Here is a 20,985-nt window from a genome sequence, read left to right on the forward strand (position 1 = left end):
ATGACCAACAATGTGGGAGTCCAGCAACATAATCATTACACCATCAACTACTGGTCTGTCAACAATTGTTTTATAGTTTTCAGAGTGTAAATTTTGTACTTTTGTTAAATCCCTTAATAATTTATTATTGTAAGGCTATTATTATTTTTTTTTTAACAGCAGAGTCTTGCCATGGTGGCCTGGCTGACCTCAAACTTGCAATCCTACCTCAGAGTCCCAAGTAGCTAGGATGACAATTGGATGCCACTGAATATTTTTATTGATTTTATTTTGGGGTTGTTGATTTCAAATGTATAGAAATACAATTGATTTGTATACTGTATTCTTCAAACCTATAAAAAAAAACTTTCAATTAGTTCTAATAAATTTTTTTAATTGCCAGAGGGCATGTGCGTTTACCAGAGACAGAGAGAGAAAGAGAGAAAGAGACCCAGAGACATGGGACAGCATATCTGGCTGGAGTAAAGGGTATTTTGCGCTTCTCAGTTCCCCTTCTTCTTTTTCTTCATGTGCTCACTCACTGCTTCCACACCGCCTAGACAGTAACACGCTCTTCTCCCCCATCGCAATCTCTCTCAGCCCCGATAACTCACTTAGGCTCTGCAACCATACATCTAGTTGGACACCCTAACTTGTTAAGTCCAGCTCTTGCACTCACAACCTTTCTCCCCAACCTTTTCTGCCTGTATCTCTCTCTTCATCTTAGTGAGGGTGTCTCAATCCTTTCCAAGCCAGAAACTCGAATCAGTCTAGACTTCAATCCTGCTCCCAACACTGGTCGTCCGCCACTTGGTCTGCAATTCTGTTGCAGGATCAGTGTGGAGCCTCATCTCCTTTTGATTGGACTATTGAAACAGTCTTTCAGCCACTTCCTGATTTCCTGTTTGACCTCTCTCTCTTTTTTTTTTTTAAGAGGTTTTCGCTATAGGGTGCGTGTGCTCACCAGAAAGAGAGAGAGAGAGACATAGAAAGAGAGAAATCACCCCCCAGGGGGGATGGCCATGCCGCAATCTCTTCTTCTCCACTCTCCTCTTGGGATCCCGGGACGCACACGCCCCTGGCGTGAGTTTAAGCCAGCGGGTCCAGGACGCGAACCGCAGTTGACTACATGGGAGTCCAGCGACATAGCCATTACGTTAACTGCTGGTCCCTGTTTGACCTCTCTTTAAATCCATACATTGTGTCACTGGAGAAGTGTTTCTTGAAAAAAAAAAGTCTGGTCATTCCTTGCTTGAAAAGGACCAGCAGTTGGTGTAATAGTTATGTCGCTGGACTCCCATGTTGTCGACTGTGGTTCGAGTCCCTGACCTGGTGGCTTAAACTCACTGCGGACACATATGCGTGCGTGCCCAAGATCCTGAGAGGGGAATGGAGGAGAAGGGATTGTCACGTGGTCATCCCCCCTGGGGTGGGGGGTGATTTCTTGCTTTCTGTCTCTCTGTCTCTCTCTGTTTCTCTGGCGAGCGCACGCACCCTAAAGCAAAACTCTCTCCAAAAAAAAAGATTCCACCGCTTACCCGCATGCTCAGGTGAAAAGATTCCATCACACCCTCATGCGCGGTTGAAATTAATACCGATCCTGGCACGCTAGGTCCCTGTACTCTCTCCCGGCCTGCTTTGCAGCCTCATTACTTATCAGTCCTTAAAGTGTGGTGTCTGGACCAGCATCACCCGGAACCTGTTAGACATGCAAATGCTCAGGCCCCACCCGACTTACTGACTCAGAAGCTCTGGGTGGGGCCCAGAAACCTGTTAAGGAGTTCTCCAGGAGATTCTGATGCTTGCAATTCTGAGGAGCATGAAATACCCCTTACTCCAGCCAGACATGCTGTCCCACGTCTCTGGGCCTACTGTGCTCGCCCCTCTGGCTAAGTGCTTTTTCCTTTCGTAACTCCTATTTGCTCTTTGAGACTCAGTTTGGGGCCAGCAGTTGGTGTGGCGGTTGAGGCACCGGAGTCCTACATAGTCGACTGTGGTTCGAGTCCTGGACCTGATGGTTTGCTTTCTCACTTTCTCTCTCTCTCTCTTGTGAGTCTATGTACCCTATAGCAAACTGGAAAACAATAATAATAAAATTAAATAAATAGTTCCAAAAATAAAAAGCTTAGGGGCCAGCAGGTGATGTGGTGGTTAAGGTGTTGGACTCCCACATGGCTGACTACAGTTTGAGTCCCAGACCTGGCAGTTTGCTTTCTTGCCCCCACCCGCTTCCCCCCGCCTTTCTAGTGAGCATATGTGTCCTGCAGCAAATTTAAAAATAATAATGATAAATAAAATTAAATAATTCTTTAAAAAAAAAAGTCAGTTCAAGTTCTTCATTGTTGGTCCCCTTGTTCTTCTGTAAGACCTGGGGAATGCCTTTATGGAAGCGTGAACCTACGTCCCATCACAACGGTTGTTAGCTGCCTTTCCTCAAGCATCCAGGTGGCAGTGCCTGGCTCTGGGCAGGCGCTCTAAATGCGCCAAGTGTCAAGGATGAGCTTCCTAGCAGGAAGAGTGTGAGGAGGCCAGGAGATGAAGGCTGTCATTCTAACTTTCAGAACATTACAGGAGCAAGAAGAAATGCCCTGTCATCAGAACTAGTGCCACACCCGCCGAGGCAGCCAATTCCCAGCTCCTTCTGTTTTTCAGAGTCACACTTACGATGTACATGAAAGCCAATTAAAGCCCACACCATGGGATGGAAATAAAACCAAGACTCAATACTGTCCTTTCAGAGGAAGTCTTTATTGTAACATAAAATACACAATTTGTGACTGCCCCAAATTGTACACAATACTTTTTTGGTGGCTGTATACTAATCTGCCTTGACACTAAAATATGTATTTGAATTTCACAAAGTTTTAAAAAGAAAAATTATAAAAAGTATACTTTTAAGTTATATTCGTTTTTAGTCTCCCCCACCCCCCTACAAAACCCTGCACATCCCACACATTGAGCGGAGACATTTGAGGACCTGTGTGGGTGGGTCTGGGAGTGGGTGAGAGGCCGAGGGGGTCAAGACTCGCTGTGGCCTCCTCTTGTGGTTTGCAGGACAGGGAGAAGAGAGAAAATACAATGCAGATAGCGCGTGCGCCTTTCATTTGGAATCTCTCCCATCCCTAGGCCCAGCCTCAGTAAACTCGAGGGCAGCTCGGCCTGGGAGCCCCGCACCAGGGAAGCTGCACTGGTTGGCCCTCTTCCCCCCAGTCCCCATGCCAGCTCTAACATGAGCCGGGGCTGCCTGGGACTGCCCGGCTGCTCTCCCCTCAGTGGGCCCTGGCACTGGGTCCACCAGCCATCCGAAAGCAAGTCGGGCCCCACCCCTGCCACTGTCACTGGAACAAGGAGGCCCAATGCTGGTGATGTCCGAGGGCCGGGGAGGGCTCAGAAAGCCTGGGGCCCTGAGTGTTGAGGCTTTCCTTGCCACCTTCCCCCACAAGCCCCCTTGTGGTGGGAGTTCTAATCGACTCTGAAGGGATAGGCAAGAGTCATATCCTGGAGGGCCAGTCCGCTCCTCAGAGGCAGCAATTCTAGAAAAATAAATCAGTGTATGAAACCAAGCCCAGGCAAACAGCAGCTTTGAAAAAAGTCATCTTCCAATAAATAATTTACTATAGAGGAATCTTTTCCTTTAACAGCAAAACACTGATAAGTTTAGAAGTTATTTTTGTAAAAAAAATATGTTTATTTACTTGAATGTATAAAAATAAGGTTTTTAGGGCCATCCTCTCCTGGGTGTGGTCATGCCCTTCCTCTGGAGAGGGGGTCCAGGGGGGACTTTGAGGCCCTACCTGTCAGCTACACCTGCGCACGCCTCCCCCCACCTGCCATGGCCCATTCCTCCCTTCTGGTAAAGCTACAGAAGGAATGGTGGGTTGTGCTGAGGCCTAGTTTTTATACTTTACCGAGCTTCCCAGCAAACCCACTGGCTGCATTTCCCCAAATCAGCTATGCATGACACCGCACCCCAAAGCAGGGTGACCACTGCTGGACAAGCTGGCCCCAGGTGCAGACCACACCCCTGCCACCTCTTCCTCAAGACATCATGTGTCAACAGTGAAAAGAAATGAGGTGACTGGGTACCAATGACCCAGGTCCTGCTGCAGGAAGAGGGAATTCTGATGTCAAGTCAGGGTGGGAAGGGAAAACAAGAAACACCCGATTTAGAAACAAAAACACCATTCGACATTTGCAAAAAGCCATTGTCAATAAGCATTAAGAAAACCCCAGACCAGACGGTGTCTCCAGCAGCACGGAGGAAGGATGAACAGACCAGAATGGCAGTGTCCCTGGGTTACAAGCAACACTCTCAGCGCCTGGGAGCCAGGGAAGGCATTCCCTCCGCAACGGAGAGTGCACGGCAGGCTCTTACATGACCCTTTCTTTCCTCTGACTTCCTCAAATGTGCCTCCACATGAGCACACACAGAACTGAGCGGCAATTCCAGAGAGAGGAAGGGAAGGGGGGCGAGGAGGGAGGGAAGGACAAAGAGAACGTTTAGACAAATTATGTGCTAACCCATTTGAAAACCCATCCAACATCTGTGACTTCCGGTGCCCAGCAACCTTGGTCTGCTGCCCCTTTCCCCATTCCAACCCAAGAACACAGGGATGGGGACAAGGAAGGAGGAGAACCAGCCTTCTTTGCCAACAGGCAGTTACCTATTCAGAAGAAAAGCAGTCATGGTTTCTGTCTGCTTGGCGGACAGAGCGGCGGACTTAGCAGGGAGGAGGTGCTGCCTCCTGCCTCTGCCCGACTCGCACAGCCACCCCTCGGACACACAGCTAAGTTCCGGGCTCACAGAACGAACTGCCTTCTCACACAAGGCAAGAACAAGCATGGCCTCTATCTGTGGCGTCAATCTGCAGCTAACCTCTCGACAGCTGGGGGAGAAACACCACGACGTGCAAACTTACACGCATACGCACACACGCACACACGCACACACACTCCCTTCACTGGTGCCACCATGCACAGAGACACTAAAGTCACAACTAGTATTAACACTTCACATTATGAGTATTGTTTCCAAAGAGAAGCGATTCATGGAATTAAAACATCCACAGAGTAATTCCCCTGGCGAGGACGGAGAAGCTGAAGGCGGCGAGGTCGGGTCACGACTGTGCGTGAGGGACCCACTGACTGTCCATCGGTCGGCCCAAGAGCTCTTCCACCCGCCGCGCCACGTCCATTGTGTCTTCCAGATCAAAATCTCCATCCGTGTCAAGAACAGAGTCGGGGCTTGGGAGGAAAAGAAAAAAAAAAAGAGATGAAGGGGGAGAGGATAAGCTGGTCGGAGACCACCCCAAACCCTGCAGCCTACCAGGTGAGCAGCCTAATATTGCCCGTCCCCTCAGCCTCAGGCCTGAAAAGAACTAGTGATGGGGACACTGGGAGCAGCTTTTGCTAGCTGCATGGAGAGACTGACTCGTCACCTCCTAGTTGTCCTGTACTGGCTGTCCGGACACATCAGTCTACTCGGCCCTCAGAGCAAGACTAACTCCACTTCGAGAGGGGCAGATGATGTTTGCCCAAGCCCCCTCTAAACTACCACTATCTTCTTCATGAATCTCTTCCTCCCATAGGCCAGAGCCAGGCCTGAGCCGGTGCCCTCAGACCTGGAAGAGCCCTGGGCTGCTCTGCCCACCAGCTCTCGGGGCTCTACCCAGAGGCCAAGTCCCCAGGTCCTCCCCTGCAGACCCCGGAGAACACAACCTACTTCTGTGGGTACATGTTATAGTGAGTCGGGGCGCACACGGCTGGGGAGGGGGCCTGGTCCATGTAGGTGGCGCTGGCTCCGGCGTCCGCGGATGCGTTCACAAACCTGCAGAGGAAGGGAAGCAGAGCCCAGCTGCAGGGAGCCTGGGTAGCAGCTGCCTTAGGCAGGGACTTGGGGGGCATCTTTAAGACTTTTTCAGGGTAAAGAAGGACAAAGAAGGTGCTTGGCCTGGGGCACGGCCAAGCCCACTTCCCTCCCAGGGCTGAGCCAGGGTTCCCAGGACATCAGAATACTGGCCTAGGGATGGGAGGGTGGCAGTGTGGGGAGGAGAACCCAAGGTGACAGCAGAAGACCAGAGTCGGTCCCTGGACACTTACTCGGGGACCACCTGCTTGATCTGTGGCTTCACATACCCGTCAACGGCTTTAGCTGCCAAGGAGAGAACAGTGGTGAGAAAGTTCTCAAATGAAATGAAAATGTGATCTTCCTTAAGAATCACGTCCTTTTTCTTAAAAAAAAAAGTTTATTTATTTATTGAGCAAGAGAAAGACATGCACCCTCAGCAGGGTTTCCCTCCCCCAGCCTTCCCAGCCAGGGTCACTGGCTCACACATAGGTCTGGCACATAGAGGTGAACCGGGAACTGAACCCTGATCTTTACAGCTTCCAGCACTGCAGAACACCCCACCAGTGCTGTGCCACGCCTGGGCCAAGAATCACACGTTTTCTTAGGCCAGGGCTCAACCCCCTAATTGTATCTTAGGCTAAGACATATCTGTTAGGAAGATCTGGCAGACAAGAAGCTCAACAACAAAACAAAATATCAGGTTACTAGGCCGGCTCCATGGCGTGGTGGGTCAAGTGGCTGGATCCCACATGGCCAACTACCTGGTTCCAGGTCCAGTAGCTTCAGAAATGTGCTGAGCACGTGTGCACGCATACTCAACATCCTAACAGGATGGAGAGACGGAGAAGGGACTGCAGCATAAACATTCCCTATGGGGATTGCTTTCTCCTCTCTCTCTCTCTCCCTTCTCTCTGGTGAGTGCACACCTTTTAGCAAAAAAAAAAAAAAAAGTCAAGATATTTTCCATGTTGGCTTGGATGTTTTAATAAAATCTTCAAACTACAAAAAATAGGTATTTCACTATAAGTCAAAGTCAAGCATTAGTTACATCCTAGTTATAAAAAGAAAAAATATATCTCTAAAAGATTAAAGCTAAAGATGCAGCAGAGGAATGGGATTTGTTCTGTGTCCCAGGGAACGAAATTAAGACGGGCAGTGGGAGATCACAGAGGACACATGTGCAGTCATAGAAAAGAATGTGAGACCCCGAAATGGAAACCACTGGAAGAACCAATGTCCTTGTCACTGGCTGTTTCCAGCAATGTACCCATTACATCATTGGCTGGTCCTAAGGCATTGGACTTTTACATGGCTGACCGCAGTTCTAGTCCCAGGCCAGGTGGCAGCTTGAAAATCACACTGGGCACGTGTGTATATGTGCTCAAAATCCAGAGAGGAAGAATGGAGGACAAGGGATTGCAGCACGGTCATCCCTCTGGAGGGTTATTTCTCACTTTCCCTCTCTTTGTCTATCTGTCTCTCTCTGGTGAGCGCATGCATCCTGTGGCAAAAAACCTCAAAATAAAAAAGGTACATACTCTTTGACACAGATTCTACTTTAGAAATGTGTGCTAAGAAAATGAATGCAAGATGCATGTACCAGGTTATCTTAACATTAATCATAACCAAAAAAAGTGAGTAACTGAAATTGCAAGTATCTTAAGCAATAAGGAATACATCTTGGAGTGACCATATAAGGGAACTCGGTCAGTCATCACGATGGTGGGAAATAGCATTTACTGACCTGTAACTTGGTCCGGGATATACATTTAAGTGAAAACAGTATCAGCTCACAAAAGATTTTATGTAGTATGACCCACACCCAAACCTTTCACCTTGAACTCCAAGAATGGAAGTGCTCTGACTTCAGCTCCTATCACCCTATTCCTTGCTCAGCTGGTTCTGGCCTCCTTGGCTCTCATAAAGCTTTTCAGACACACCAAGCTCAACTCCTGTCTCAGGGTTTTTACGGTTTTCATCTCAGCCTTGAATGTTTTTTCTCTAGATCTCTGTAAGAAAGCCAGCTTCTGGGGCCAGCAGATGGTGCAATGGTTATGTCACTGGACTCCCTCATGGTCAATCACTGTTTGAGTCCCAGATCTGGTGGCTTGGCGTGTGTGCATATGTGCCCCAGATCCTGGAAGGAGAATGGTGGGGAAGGGACTGCAGCATGGCCATCCCCCCGGGAGGGTGGGGATTTCTCACTTTCCCTCTCATTGTCTGTCTGTCTCTCTCGCTTTGTCTGGTGCCACATGTGCCCTAAGGCAAAAACCTCTTGTTAAAAAAAAAAAAAGGGAAGAAAAAAGCCAGTTTCTGTACTTTGTAGTCAAATAGTGCCTCCTCACAGAAGCCTTCTCTGACCTTCCTTTTGAGATGCTACCCACTCTCTCCTCCCTCGCCCCTCTATCGCTTTACCTTACTTTATTTTTCTTCAAAGCATTTATTTCTAAATAAATATATCTGTTTGTTTACTTGTTCATTGCCTTCCTTCTGCTAGATCATACCTTCCACACAGGAAGTTCTGAGTAAGCACCTGACAGTGAACTGAAGGAGGAACACTATCCATGCAGAGCGGAAGAACAGCCACTGCATTGTTTGCAGGTCACCTCCGGATGTGACAGGTACAGTGTCTGTTTTCTTTTTTACACTTTTCTGAAATTTTTACAATAAATATGTAACACTTCTAGGCCCAGAAAACAGCAAACCTTTCCATTACAGAAAAACAAATCTCTATCTAGCTAATTTTGTTTGAGCTATGCTTGTGTTAGACACAATTTGTTCCTAGGCCAGCCAGTGGTGTGGTGGTTAAGGTGGATGGCGCCTACATGGCCAACTGCACGGTTCGAGTCTTAGACACAGCAGTGTGAGAAACATGCCAGGCACCCAAAATCCCAAAAGGAGGGAGAGAAGAAGGAGGGACTGTAGTATGACCATTCCTCACGAGGGTGTTCTCTCACTCCTCTTTCTCTCTCTGGTGAGCACACACATTCTCAGGTAAAATTTAGAAACACAGAAAAGAATTTGTTCTTTTAGTTTGGCATTGGAGATCAGCGGCACAAATGTTTTCTGAATGACCGAAGAACACAGTCTGGGGTTTACATCTATCCTGGATACTGTTCAAACAGCAGTAGCAGAACGCTAATTGTGCAGGTTTTCTAGGCAAGAGAAACACACACACACACGCACACACACACGCACACTCACACACACAACAAAAATATCACAAAACCCACAACATAATCCAATCAGAATGCGAACATTTTTACCAGTGGCAGGCTCGCATGGAACTGGTGTGTAATACTTGGAGTACACTTCATCCTTCGGCCGATCGGGAAACACGTAGATAAGGTAACTCAAGTCCCCTAAGCGGTCAGCCAGGGACCGAATGGAAAAGTCTCTGGTGGTAAAAGGCATCAGATTCCAAAACATTCTTTCCTCTAAATTAATAAACAGAATAATCACATTCTAAACATGATTTTGAAACAAGAAATCTTAAAACTCAAAATATACTGCAAAGTCGAGCTTTCCATTAAAATTGTCCCAAAAGCAACCTCGATTTCAAAATAACAGAAACAGTATTTTAAAGCTGTGGGTAGAAAAGCAGGTGATGAACGCCTCACTCCCCCACAGTTCCAATGATGTCAGGTAATTTCAAGTTCAAGTAGTATTCCACCTTCCTTCTCTGGAAGAAACAGTTTTTATATACCCTGACCTCGATTCTCTCTACAAAAGTATGGAAGAAAGCTAGGGAGCATGCCACTAGCCAGAGGAAAGAGAAGAGCTATTAAAAGCTATTAAAATGTGGGGCCAGGAGACTAGCAGATGGCATGGTAGTTAAAGGCGCTGGGCTCCCACATGGCCAACTGTGGTTCAAGTCCTGGACCCGGTGGCTTCCCTTTTTACTTCCCTCCCTGTCTGTCTCTCTCTGGTCACATTGGAAAATAATAATAAAAAATAAATTTGAAATAAAATAATTTTTTTTTTTTTTTTGGAGAGGTTTTTTTCACTATAGGGTGCGTGCGCTCGCCAGACAGACAGAGACACAGAGATAGAAAGCGAGAAATCACCCCCCAGAGGGGATGGTCATGCCGCAATCCCTTCTCCTCCATTCTCCTCCCGGGATCCTGGGCACGCACGCACACGCGCCCGGCGTGAGTTTTAAGCCATCGGGTCCGGGACGTGAACCGCAGTCAACTACGTGGGAGTCCAGCGACATAGCCATTATGCTAACTGCTGGTTCCCCAGAAATACAATAATTCTTTAAAAGAAATGTGGGACCAGCAGGTGATGTGGAGGTTAAGGTGTTGGATTTCACATGGCTGATTTAGCAATTCAAGTTCCAGACCTGGTAGCTTGAGAATCATGCCAGGCACATGTGCGTGTGTGCCAAAGATCCCAAGAGGGGAATGGAGGAGAGGGGACTGTGGTGTGGCCATTTCCCCCGGGGGGTGATTTTTCACTTTCTCTCTCTCTGTCTGGCAAGCACACGTCCTATAGCAAAAAAAGGAAAAAAAGCTATTAAAATGTTTCGGTCACAAAAAACAAACTAGAAACTACTCTTTTCTGAGACCAGCAGTTGGCGTTAATGGCTATGCTGCTGGACTCCCATGTAGTCGACTGTGGTTCGAGTCCCGGACCTGGCGGCTTAAACTCACTCCAGGTGCATGTGCATGTGTGCCCAAGATCCCAAGAGGATAATGGAAGAGAAGAGACTGCGGTGTGGCCATTCCCCCCTGGGGGGTGCTTTCTTGCTTTCTGTCCCTCTGTCTCTGTCTTTCTGGAGAGTGCATGTACCCTACAGCAAAAACCTTTCCCCTCCCCCCCAAAAAAAGAAACTGCTCTTTTCTTATCATGAGAGTCAGAGGAAAGAGCTAGCATTTTTGGATAGAGATGGCCAAAGGCAATATTCTTATGTAAATTCAGATAAAGGAATAATTGAAATAGTTTATTTCTATTCTAAGGACTCCAACCCATCAACAAAATCTTTCACTGAAATAAGCTCCAGGTGGAACAATAAAAAGTCAAATACTTCAAAAGGGAAGCCATTGATTGTGTGCAGACTGCTGTATGCAGGTACCCGTGTCATGGTTCTATTTTTTTGTTTCCTGAAATTAGTAACTATTTCCCATAACAGGGTTTTCCATAGGCTGCCACATGACAAACAGCTATGTCACAGCTATATTTTCATTCTTCTTTGTTAGTACTGGCCCCAACAAATAAGTACTCAAAAAACTGTTAATTTTGCAATAGAAGGGAATATCTTTGGACAGACAGTCAAGACGGGTCTTAAAAAGGTGGGGTACTCACGAGAGTCAAACTTCCAAGCAATGGTGATGCCCCCAATCTCCGAGTCACTGAATCGCAGCAGGAAGGTCCCATCTGGCTTGTTAATGAGCAGGTCATGAGCCTGCTGCTTGTTCACAAAACCCAAAATAGCCCTGGTTCACAAAGGCCAAAGGAGCAGAAGCAGAGGATGATGTATTAATGTCAGAAAGAAGACCCTCATGCTCTACTGCTGATTAATTGATAATTCTCAGACCAGCTCCATGGCCTGCTGGTTGGAGCAGCTAGATCGCACATGACTGGCCATGTGGGTTAAGCCCTGGGCCTGATGGCTTGAGAGACCTGTGGGGCACATATGCACATGTGCCCAACATCCCAAAGGAGGAAAAGATGGAGGAGAGGGGATTGTGGTGTGACCGTTCCCCATGGGGTAGGGAGTGCTTTCTCCTTTCCCTCTGTCTCTGTCTCTCTTGTAAGTGCATGTGCCCTACAGCTAAAACAAAACACACACCACAAAGAAGTGATTCTTGGGACCAGCAGATGGCATGATGGCTACATCGTTGGACTCCCATGTAGTCAACTGCAATTTGAGTCCTGGACCTGGTGGCTTAAACTCATGCCGGGTGTGTGTGCATGTATGCCCAAGATCCCAAGAGGAAAATGGAGGAGAAGAGACCGTGGTGTGGCTATCTGCCCTGGGGGGTGATTTCTCACTTTCTGTCTATCTCTTTTTTTCTGGTGAGTGCACGTGTCCTATAGCAAAAACCTCTCCAAAAAAAACAAAAACAAAAAACAAAAAGAGGAAGTGATTCTCACCCATCATTCCAGTGAGGCTTGAGATGTTTCTTTAACACTTCCATCACACCATCAAACCACTGCCAGAAGGTGTAATTCCGTCCTGGTAAATTCTCCTGGTTGAAGACAGAACAATGAGCATAAGAAAACAGGAAGGCTTGAAGTATTACTGCATCTACTTCAGTTTTCAAAAGTTAAATGGCAAATAAAGCATATAAATATACCTGCCTCCCCTTAACCAAATGGTCCTACAATAAAAAACCAGAATGGAGAGGAGAAGGGGAAAGAAAGGGAACATAATGAAGTGTCATTACCAATGCCCACTGGGCCCTGCGGGGAACACTTTCACCTGGATCTGGGCGGACTAGCCCCTTGCTATTTTCAATGCGTGGTCTGTATCAGCAGCATTGACAACCCCCAGGAGCTTCTGAGAAAGGAAAAAATTCAGGCTTTGTCTCAGACCTGCTGAATCGGTCTACATTTTAACAAGAAGCCCAACTGATACACATCTGAACAGGCCTAGACCACACTGTAAGGCCGCAGGATGGCTTCATCACGCAGATGTTCCCAGCTGCTGTCAGCAAAATGGAGCTATTTAATTCAATTAGAAGGCAGAGGCTTTACTGCTATGGCAAAGATAGACCATTGAGACCACCTGTTTCCCTTATCAAACCTCCTACTACCAGCATTGGCCAACTTGTTAATGCAACACCATCTAAAAGACTGAGACCATGAGCTCTCTGAATTAAGGGTATTTAAAACAGTTAAGGAACAGGGACCAGCAGGTGGTGTGGTGGTTAAGGTGCTGGAATTCCCACATGGATAACTGAGGTTCAAGTCCTGGACTTGGAAGCTTGCTTTCTTTCTCTCTCCATGGCGAAACTCATGCAAAATAATAATAAATAAAACAAATAATTCTTCAAAAAAAAATTTAAGGGACTAGGGGACATAAGGAAAGTTGGATCAGCCTGTGGCCCAGATCCCATATGGCTGATTGTACTGTTTGAATCCCGACCCCAGCAGCTTGATAAAACATACCAGCAGGGCCAGTGGGTGGCATGATGGTTAAAGCATTGGACTCCCACGTGGCCAACAGTGGTTTAAGTCCCAGACCAGGCAGCTTGCTTTCTCACTTTCCCTCTGTCTCTCTCTAGTGAGCACACATGCCCTATAGTAAGTTAAAAAAATAATAATTATGATAAATAAATAATTCTTTAAAAACAAACACCTGGTGTGTGCCTCCCAATCTCTATAGAATGGAGAAATGGAGAAAGAATTTTGGTGTAACTATGTCCAATTGTGGGGTGCTTTCTCTCTCTCCTGTTTCTCCAGCAAGCACAAGTGCCACCTGCCAATTGTTTAAAAACAAAAAAAGTAGAAAAGTTACATTTAAAGGACCGTGGCCTGGTGGTTACATGAGCTGGATCCCACATGGCCAGCTGGGCAGTTTGAATACCTGATCTGGCAGCTTGAAAAACACACCGGGCCCGTGGGCAATGTATGCCCAAAATCCTGAAAGGAGGGAGAAATGGAGAAGGGATTGCGACGTGACCATTCCTCATGGAATGGGGAACACACATGTTTCTCACTTTCCCTCTTTCTCATTCCAGCGACCATGTACACCCTCTGATAAACTAAAAAAAAATGTTAAATTTAAAATCAGTCAAAGATTTGACATGTGACTTTTTAATTGCCAGATGCTTAAAGAAGTTTCTTTTATCCATGTCCCTTTTGTGGGTTGACGGTCTCACAGGAGGTCAACCTGTACATCAGGAGGCATCAAAGAGTAAAGGGGGTGCAGCAGGTGGCAGTGGGGTTAAAGTGCTGGACACCCGCATGGCTGATTGCAGTTCAAGTCCCAGACCTGGTAGATTGCTTGCTCACTTTCCCTCCCTCTCTGGTCAAATAAAAAAAAAAGTAATAATAAAAAAGTGAATGGGACTGAGCTATGGTATTCCAATCAAAACTTTACTTCTTGAGCTGTGTTAACATTGGGTGCAGCAGGTGGCAGTGGGGTTAAAGTGCTGGACACCCGCATGGCTGATTGCAGTTCAAGTCCCAGACCTGGTAGATTGCTTGCTCACTTTCCCTCCCTCTCTGGTCAAATAAAAAAAAAAGTAATAATAAAAAAGTGAATGGGACTGAGCTATGGTATTCCAATCAAAACTTTACTTCTTGAGCTGTGTTAACATTTGCTTTGCTCTGCCTCTTTTATAAAGACAAAACTGCATTAACTGTACACAAAGCCTAACTTAAAACACGCAATGTGCCTTTCCATATGAGTCCTGGATTACGTCCAAGTTGCCCATCTACGTCTGTTCTAGAAACATGAAGAACGAGGGCCCAGGGCGGGGAGACACCGGAAGGCATCTGGTTTACAGGGACTGATCTAACAGCGGGGGGCGGCCGCTCCTCACCCTGTTGAACTGGGACCAGGACACGGACATGTTGTTATAGTCCTCGAGGTGGCTGCTGCTGTTATGGAACAGTTTCTGCGCCAGGAACACGAGGTTCTCCTTGGTCAGGCCCCGGTTGCTCTGCACTTCGGCCTTGAATTTCATGTTGAGCGCCTCACACAGCTGCGGCCACAGCACTTTGTCAGGCACGGCAAATGGCACCCTGCCCTAGAGGGAGGGAGGCCAGACTTTTATGAGAAAACAGTTGCATGATTTATTCCCTCAAGCCACAAAAGAAAAACATCGATGGCTAGAAGTAGCTCCAAACGTTTGTCTTGCTGAGCCTGAGAATTCAAACTTGCTTTTTTGGGGGGTGAGGGGTAGATGCAGTTCTGTGATGTTCAGAGGGTTCCATTTTACTTCTTCACACATGAAGAGAGGATAATCTCATGCTCTCTGCTGTTTTGGAAATGAGTTGCTAAACCTACAGACTAATCCTACCAAGGTCTGACTCTTACATTGTAAACTCACTGGAAAACAAAACATAACCAAGGTCCGACTCTTACATTGTAAACTCATTGGAAACTGAGAAATCGAAAAGACTGGCTCTCTAGGTAGAGCGAGAGTGAGAAACTCATGTCTAACACTTGCTCTTGGTTTCTTCGCCAAGAACTCTAGCTCAAAGGGAAACAGCGAGGTTTGGAAGAGTGAAAATGGAGAGCTAGACAATTTTATTGAAAACTGATTCAGGAGACCAGCAGATGGAGTAATGATTATGTTGCTGGACTCCCATGTAGTCAACTGCAGTTCGAGTCCCAGACACAGTGGCTTAAAACAACTGGGCACGTGTGTGCGTGCATGTGTGTGCATGCATGTGTGTGCCTAAAATCCCAAAAGGAGAATAGAGGAGAAGGGATTACAGTATATTCACCCCCCTGGGGAGGGTTTCTCACTTTGTCTCTCCAGTGAGCACACGTGCCCTATACCAAAAATTTCTCTAAAAAAAAAAAGGGGCCGGCAGGTGGCATGGTGGTTAAAGGTGTTGGATTCCTACATGGCCAACCACGATTCAAGTCTCAGACCTGGCATCTTGCTTTCTTCCTTTCTCTCTCTCTCTCTCTGGTCAAATTTTAAAAAATGATAAATAAAAATAAATAAATAAATAATTCCTAAAAAAAGAAAAACTGATTCAGAATATGGATTTTTTAAAAAGAGGCTTTTGCCTCAGGGTACGTGCGCTAGCCAGACAGAGAGACAGAGACAGTGAGAGGAAAAGTGAGAAATCATCGTCCGGGAGGATGGCTATCTGCAATTCCTTCTCCATTCTCCCCTTGGTATTTTGGGCACACATGCACATGCACTCGGCATTTTTTTTTTTTTTTCTGGAGAGGTTTTCACTATAGGGCGCGTGTGCTCGCCAGACAAAGAGAGACATAGAGACAGAAAACGAGAAATCACCCCCCAGGGGGGATGGTCACGCTGCAATCCCTTCTCCTCCATTCTCCTTTCAGGATCTTGGGCACGCACGCACACGTGCCCAGTGGGAGTTCTAAGCCACCGGGTCCGGGACACGAACCGCGGTCGACTACGTGGGAATCCAGCAACATAGCCATTACGCTAACTGCTGGTTCCGATCCACTCGGCATTTTTCAAGCCACCAGGTCTGGGACTTGAAATATGCTTTGCCATCTGTTGCCCCCAGAATACAGATTTTTAACAAATTGCTTTTTATCCCATTCAGTGAGAGTATTTCACTTTATTTTGTTACAACATTTTCTTTTGAATAAGTAATTTCTTCACTTGATGTAAAGTTTAAAAAAGCACAGAGGGGAGGCCAGCAGGTGGTGTGGTGGTTAAGGCACTAGACTCACACATGGCTGACCATGCTTCAAGTCCTGGACTTGGCGGCTTGAAAATCACACCAGGTATGTGTGTGTGCATGCCCAAAATTCCTAGAGGAGAATGAAAAAGAAGGGATTGCATGTGGTTATTCCTCCAGGGGCTGATTTCTCACTTCCCCTCTCACTCTGTCTCTGTCTCTCTTTGGTGAGTGTACATGCCCTATGGCAAAAAAACTTTGGGAAAAAAAGTACAGACAGGCATACAGTGAAGTCACTTCTTATCCTTGTTCCCCAGCAATCTGGTTCTTTTCCTCAAAGACATCTAATCTAATTCCTTGAGTATATTGCCAAACATACTCAATACATGCCTGAAATTACCTACAATTTTTCCTTTTGCTCCCAAACACAAATGGTCGCTCAAAACCCAATGTCCTGCATCTCTCTTTTTTCACTTAATACTGTTTCTTTTCTTTTTTGGGGGAGAGGTTTTTGTTATAGGGTGCATGCCAGAAAGACAGAGAGAGACAGAGAGACAGAAAGCGAGAAGTCACCCCCCAGGGGGGATGGCCATGCTACAATCCCTTCTCCATTCTCCTCTTGGGATCTTGGGCACGCACGCACACCTGCCTGGCACTCCACGGGGTTCAGAGCTCGAACCGTGGTCGACTACGTGGGAGTCTAGCAACACAGCCATTACACCAACTTCTGGTCCTAATACTATTTCTTTTCTTTCTCTCTTGTTATTTTTTTATATTACATTTAATCAATATATCTTTACAGTATATAACATTTCTTTTTCCAGCACAATTAACCATGCATATCAGTTAAGACAAAGACATTACTATCCATATTATCATCAGCAAACAGCTTTTCACTTTTTTAGATTATTTTAATTCTCTTTGTTTTTCTTTTTTTGGAGAGGTTTTTGCTATAGGGCGCGTGTACTCGCCAGACAGACAGAGACAGAGACAGAAAGCGAGAAATCACACCCCAAGGGGGAGGGCTACGCCGCAATCCCGTCTCCTCCATTCTCCTCTCGGGATCTTGGACACACACGCACATGCGCCCGGCGTTGAGTTTTAAGCCACCGGGTCCGGGATGTGAACCGCGGTTGACTACATGGGAGTCCAGCGACATAGCCATTACGCCAACTGCTGGTCCCCCACTTTCTATTAAATGCCAGGGTCTTATATTTCATGGCTGAATCGTATTCCATAGCAATATATGTGCCACACTTAATACTGTTTCTGAGACAGTATCATATCAGCACATAAAGAAATTACTCATTACTTTGTATGGCTGCCAAACAATCTATATTATGGAAGAATAATACCGTATTTTATCAGACCCCCATAGATGGGAATCTAAGTAATAGTCTTCAGCTAGTATAAACAATGCTGAAATGTACTTTTGACAGTCAAGTAGGCAAATAGATCTATATAATACATTTTTACAAGTATTTATTTCTAAAATAGCATCAGATGTGGGGCCAGAGGGTGGCGTGGTGGTTAAGGTGCTGGATTCCTACATGGCTCACTGCAGTTAGCCCCAGACCTGGTGGCCTGAAAACTGGGCATGCATGTGTACATGCCCAAATCCCAGCAGGAGAATGGAGGAGAAAGGACTGCATCATGGCCGTCACCCCTAAAAGGGTGACTTCTCACTTTCCCTCTCATTGTCTCTCTCTTTCTCTCTACAGAGAGTACATGTGCCTTATGGCAAAAATAAATAAACAAAATAAATGAAAATCGCATCAGATGTACATTGGTCATTAACATAACTGAAGATGTAAAAATGTTTACCAACTTAGACAAGCTGCTTGGTAGACATGTTACAGAAAGTGCCTAAACTACACAAGCAGTGAAATCTTCGGACAGGCAGGGAAGGAGATAAGAAACAATGTGGTAATCTTTTCCAAGAGGCTTATCAGGGCAAGCTGCACATAGGTATTTTTTAAAAGAAGCCTTAGGGACCAGTAGTTAGCATAATGGCTATGCCGCTGAACTCCTGTGTAGTTGACCGCAGTTTGAGTCTCGGACCTGGTGGCTTAAACTCACGCCGGGCGTGTGTGCATGCATGCCCAAGATCCTGAGAGGAGAATGGAGGAGAAGGGATTGCAGCGTGGCCATCCCCCCGGGGGGTGATTTCTTGCTTTCTGTATCTCTGTCTCTTTCTGTCTTTCAGGCGAGTGCATGCGCCCTATAGCAAAAACAGCTAAAAAAAAAAAAAAAAAAGCAGCAGCAGCCTTGAAATAAAGGTCTATAGCATAGCACAGTAGAATCTCATAAAAAAATCTCACCTTTATAGTTCAATATTTTTCTCTAAAGAGGATTGTTGGGAATGCTAAGAACTTTCGCATCAGCCATTAGAGAAGCACATACTATTATGTCCCAAATAATGGTAACTCTTTTATTTGTAAAAGCCAGAATGGCGGGGGGGGGGGGGGGGGGGGGCACCCCCACCCCACCCCAATGGGGCCTAGTGACGCTGCATTTTTCACCACTTTTCGACCCCATTAGGATCCTAGCCACAGTCGACCCTATGGGATCCAGCCTTCACTGCTCAGTGCTTAACCACTACACTCTGGGGCCTGTCTAGTGCTAACCCTTCTCTGATGCATTGCGGACTCCTCTGTACTAGAAGTATGTACTGCATAGACCTCTGTCCACTGAGATGTTGGGCAATGCTTCAGAGAGTGCTCTAGGGGTACTCAGATAGCACTAGGCACATACACCCACAAACCTATATCCATGCCTTCGGTCTCTCCTCATGAGAGACTTGGTACAAATCACGGAATCTAAAATCTGGAAAGGACATTTAAAGTCATTCTCCTTTATTAAAAGCAAGATGACATACAGCAGCTTCTAAGCTAAAGTGACCTCCTGAGAGGTCCCACTTCCAGAAGGAACCTAGGAATCCCAAATCCCATTCACGGTCTTACCTAGGATTCAAATGAACATGTATTGAGTACTGTCTGTGTGATGAGCATTTTCCATATTATCAGACTTAATCTTCCCACCCATGCCACTGTATGACACTGTCCCTGTACTGCAGACTCTTACTGGGAACTAAAGCTCAGGGAGATCAAGTGAGCTGCCCTTGGCCACAGAGTGAGGAGGTGGCAGAGGTCTCGGCCTCATTTGTTAAGCTCATATCTCTTCCGCTTACCACATTCTTTCTCTCCTAGGATAACAGCATTTTTAAAATGTTTTTTGGAAGAAGAAATATGAAAGATATTCATGACACCAGCATTGAGATCTTGAGCTCCACAAGCCCAAGGAATCCACTCACAGGCTCTGCAAACGCATTGTCCCAGAGGACGGTGGCCGTCGCATTGTTGTCCTGGCTGCCGTGAACAATCACCACCACTGGGAGGGACAGGGTCTAAAAAGACAGAGAGGAGACTGAGCTCTCACAGCCTCAAGTGCGTCCCTTTCTGTTTTTCTTATTGTCACAATACTTTTGTTCTCCAAGTTGCAGTAAATGTCACCCTCGAATATAGAATTGGAACAGTCCTATGAATAAAATGACTTTTCACACTGGCGTAATCTCAGACATGGCTGATATTTTTACAAGTCACGTTACGTAGATATTTCTGAAGGATGGAGTCAGTTTCCCAAAATTCCATGGAAAACAAGAGCGAAAAGAGTATAATAACATTTCTGGGAAAAAAAAATAACAAGCAGCAAATGTTTAAATCTTACCACGCTCTTCACTCAATTTATGCTGAGTAATGTCTCTCATGATTCATTTTTTACCTACACCTGCAGTTATTCCAGTCTGTTATTACTTATTCATGTCTTAGGAGACTCTAAGACATACAATTCTAAGGATGTAGCCTCCCCATTTTCTGTTAATCAATATTCAAAAAGAAGATACAATTTGACCCATGGTCTTTTGTCCCGTGAAGTATCTCACACATAGACACACACACAGAGCGGAGGAAGGACTTCACCTTGACTTGAAAGACCAGTTCATTCCCACCAACACTAAACTGTGACTCAAACAGGATTGTAAATTTTTCTTCTGTCACCGACTCTGCTCCGCGACGGTCAGACCTCTTGATTCGCTTCAGGGACTACGAAGGAGAAATGGAAGACGATAAAGCCCTCGAATGGACAGCGACAAACTGTGTTTCCTCTTCTCCCAGCCTCACCATGTTCCTGAAGTGGGCGCTGAGGGTGCCTGTGGCCTGGTGATACTCCATGACGCAGCAGTTGTTCAGGATCTCGCCGCTGTAATCACTGCAAACCAGACAGAGATGGGCTTCAATCAGGGCCTCGGAGCACATGGGGTAGGGAGGATATTTAGAGTAGGAAGAAATAAAGAAGGTTAGTAAAACATGTCATCTAGAGGAGCTATCAGCCAAATAAAATATGAGGGGACAGGACCAGCAGATGGCGCAATGGTTACGTTGTTGGACTCCCCCGTAGTCGACTGTGGTTAGAATCTCAGACCCGGGAGCTTAAAACTCAAGCTGGGCACCTGTGTATGCATGCCCAAAACCCCAAGAGGAGAAGTGAGGAGAAAGGATTCCAGAGTGGCCATTCCCCCCCCAGGGGGGTGATTTCTAGCTTTCTGTCTCTGTCTCTCTGGTGAGCACATGCAACCTACAGCAAAAAAGCTCTCTTAAAAAAGCTGAGGGGCCTTTGTATTTTAAATTTTCATTTTTTTAGAGAAAAATGAAATTAAAGTATACATTTATTTTAGTACCAAAATATTTTTAAGTCCATGCATAGTTTTTATCCATAATATGCATTTTCCATGAATTTATGAAGATCCCCTCAAATATTTTTTTGGAAAGGTTTTTGCTATTGGGCGCGTGCGCTCACCAGAAAGACAG

At 46.1% G+C, this 20,985-nt stretch overlaps 1 protein-coding gene across 1 annotated transcript in view; it reads right to left on the reverse strand.

The window, feature by feature from the left end:
* Positions 1–2,706: 2,706 nt before the first annotated feature.
* The window catches only part of STAT5B (signal transducer and activator of transcription 5B), a 45,731-nt gene continuing 27,452 nt past the window's right edge, over positions 2,707–20,985 (reverse strand). The window contains exons 15-21 of the mRNA XM_006156008.3: positions 14,323–14,529; positions 11,927–12,021; positions 11,135–11,265; positions 9,094–9,264; positions 6,079–6,130; positions 5,702–5,806; positions 2,707–5,223 (exon numbers count right to left, since the gene is read on the reverse strand). Coding sequence (XP_006156070.1) covers positions 5,097–5,223; positions 5,702–5,806; positions 6,079–6,130; positions 9,094–9,264; positions 11,135–11,265; positions 11,927–12,021; positions 14,323–14,529 — 888 coding nt within the window. The 3' untranslated portion in view covers positions 2,707–5,096. The remainder of the gene's footprint in view (positions 5,224–5,701; positions 5,807–6,078; positions 6,131–9,093; positions 9,265–11,134; positions 11,266–11,926; positions 12,022–14,322; positions 14,530–20,985) is intronic.

The sequence above is a fragment of the Tupaia chinensis genome, unplaced genomic scaffold (assembly GCF_000334495.1).
Source record: "Tupaia chinensis unplaced genomic scaffold, TupChi_1.0 Scaffold000477_1, whole genome shotgun sequence".
NCBI lineage: Eukaryota > Metazoa > Chordata > Mammalia > Scandentia > Tupaiidae > Tupaia > Tupaia belangeri.